At 58.8% G+C, this 2590-nt stretch overlaps 1 protein-coding gene across 1 annotated transcript in view; it reads left to right on the top strand.

The window, feature by feature from the left end:
- Positions 1–1171: 1171 nt before the first annotated feature.
- The window catches only part of LOC112457033 (neuroguidin), a gene marked incomplete at its 3' end in the record, with an annotated part of 1831 nt that continues 412 nt past the window's right edge, over positions 1172–2590 (top strand). The window contains exons 1-2 of the mRNA XM_025019904.1: positions 1172–1377; positions 2023–2586. Of these exons, the coding sequence (XP_024875672.1) occupies positions 1369–1377; positions 2023–2586 (573 nt within the window). The remainder of the gene's footprint in view (positions 1378–2022; positions 2587–2590) is intronic.

The raw sequence follows: 2590 nt of genomic DNA, 5'->3' as shown, positions 1-2590 counted from the left end.
GCGATTATTAACGTTGAAGGATACTGAATCTGATCGCACCGATGCGTGGTGGGAATTTTTTTTTCAAAACGCATCGTTTTATCAATGACATTTGTGAAAGCGTTCGATCAACGCTTACGCAATCAATTTATGGTAATAAAAAGTCTTCTTTGTGAACGAGTAAAAATATTGACAGCGACGAATGGTCGTTTTTTTGCATACAAATTTACGACGGACTCGTAAAAATCCGACGACACGCAATCGCGCTACTGTAAACATCTACAACGGAGTGAATCATCCGATCTACGCGGCACGTGCGGAAACGGCGGGGAAAAACGCGCAACGAGCCGATCGCGCGATTGACGTCGCGGTCGCGAGTCGCCAAGTCTCGCCTCGGGAGCGATCTTCTCTGCGGGAAAACGCGCGGAAAAGGAGAGGAAAGCCTCGCAAGGGCCGTGTCATGCCCGGCCACGTAGCGACTCCGCTCCGGGAATCTGTCCCGGGGTGGAAGGGTGCCTCGGCGGGAACGAGCGGGAACGATCGCACCTACCATTCTACGCGCGTGTTATGACTTTTCGACGAGGATCGCGCGCCACGCTGTCTCTCGTTAGTCTCGCCCTCGGGGTCTCTCGCGTCTCGCCACCAGCCACCACCTCGCGCGAGCTCTCGCCCACCGACAGCCTGCACGTCCAGAGTGAAGTTGCCGCCGCGCGGCCGCGCGCTGAAGCTGGCCGCGGGCCGGCCGCGCCGGCGCGGCGCGCCAACGTCGCGCGGGGAGAATCCCTAGAATCCCTAGCCGCGTCGCGGCGCCCTCGCGGACCTCGCGCCCTCTCGACGAGGACGAGACTGGACGAGACGCGGTAAAAAGAGAAAAAAACAATCTCGCGGACAGGAAGTCGATCGAATCCGACGACGGAGGCTCGGGAATAACCGAGGACTCCCGGCGATTTCTCCGTATTTATCGCGAATCGCAAAAATTTGGTCGATCGGTGCCGTCGGTCGCGGCGACGACGGCGATTACGGGCTCGTCTCGCGGACGGGCGAGCGCGTTTCGAAGATGGCGCCGCTCCTGGCCCTCGTCGGCCGACCGGAAGTGCAGTCTCGTTGAGGGACGAAAGGCGATTCTCTCGGCCGACCGAACGTCGGACGTCCGTCGTCTCGCGGAGCCGGAAAAATCGCGCGACGCCGATCGCGCGCGGTGGCGGAGCGGTCCGCGTCGGCACGCGGACCCTAGGAACTCGCGCGACGGTCGCTCGGCTGACCAGACTTTTCCGAGCGAAAAAATATACCCCCCCGAAAAGGAAAATATCGTCCCACGTGGGGACTCGTTTAATTACAAGTTACGTTGTTTGGATATGCGTCTGTCCGGCTGATTTTTCACGCGGAAGCATGGTGCAGGTGAGTGGCGTGCCGTCCGCGCGTTATCGCCGCGTAATTCGGCCGCGCCGCGCGGTATCCGCCGCGTTTTTCTGCCCGTGTCGCCGTCGGGAATTTTTGATTGTTTTTTTTTTTCCCTCCGCTGTCATCCATTAGTAAATAGGAAAGATGGCAGCAGATTATTGCGCTTTTTTCCCCGTGCCTTCGGTCCCGGGCGGACATTTTTCCCGGGGCACCGCAGCGGCCCGGGGCGAGTTTCTCGCCGTAATTACCGTCGAAATCGGCCGCCGAGCGCGTTTCCACGCACGGGATTCGCCGCGCCGACCGTTTTTCTGAATGAAACGCCGCGGTCACCGGGACGTACGCGATACCCGCCGCACTCGCCCACACGGGGCCGCCGCGTACCGCGCGAGACCCGCCGCTCGCGTGGGCGTTACGCGAGGAGAACGTCCCGGCGGTTTCGCCTCCGCTTAACCTATGCGCCTATGCGCGCGGGAAACGACCTGCGACAGTGCGACGTAAATAAACGCGACGCGACGCGCTCCGCGTGCCCCCGCGAGTATCCCGCACCCCGACGATGATCGTAAGACTCGGAGCCTCGGAGGGGACTATTGTTATTATGATTTTTTGACTGGTCTTTTTTAACGATTCGTTTCCTCTTCGCAGGCTATCGACGAGATGGAGCAGAGGGACCTGCCACAGGCGTTCCGCCTGCTGGGGGAGATGAACGCCAACGTCCTCCAGGTGAACCAGCTCGTGGACAACATGCTGGTACGCGTGAAGAACGGCGAGATCTCCACGGACAAGGGCCTCAGCTTCCTAGAGATGAAGTACCACATGCTGCTCTCGTATCTCATCAACCTGACCTACGTCGTCCTGAGAAAATGCTCCGGCGAGCGTATCGAGGGCGACCCGTCGATCGACCGTCTGATCGAGATCAGGACTGTCCTAGAGAAAATCCGACCAATAGACCACAAGCTTAAGTACCAAATAGATAAGCTCGTCAAGACGGCGGTGACCGGCACCATCAACAGCGACGATCCCAGCAACTTCAGGGCGAATCCCGACGCGTTGGTCGCCAAGTTTGACAGCGAGGACTCGGACAGCGATCAGGAGGAGGATGCGGATGGTGTCAAGTCAACGACGCAGCAGTCCAGGAAATCTAACGTTTACGTGCCGCCGAAACTCGCCGCGGTGCATTACGGTCAGTTTCTGATTTTGACAAAATTTTCAT

The sequence above is a fragment of the Temnothorax curvispinosus genome, unplaced genomic scaffold (genome assembly GCF_003070985.1).
Source record: "Temnothorax curvispinosus isolate PA1 unplaced genomic scaffold, ASM307098v1 QBEX01007425.1, whole genome shotgun sequence".
Lineage (NCBI taxonomy): Eukaryota > Metazoa > Arthropoda > Insecta > Hymenoptera > Formicidae > Temnothorax > Temnothorax curvispinosus.
This window is presented reverse-complemented; position numbering and strand designations above follow the sequence as displayed.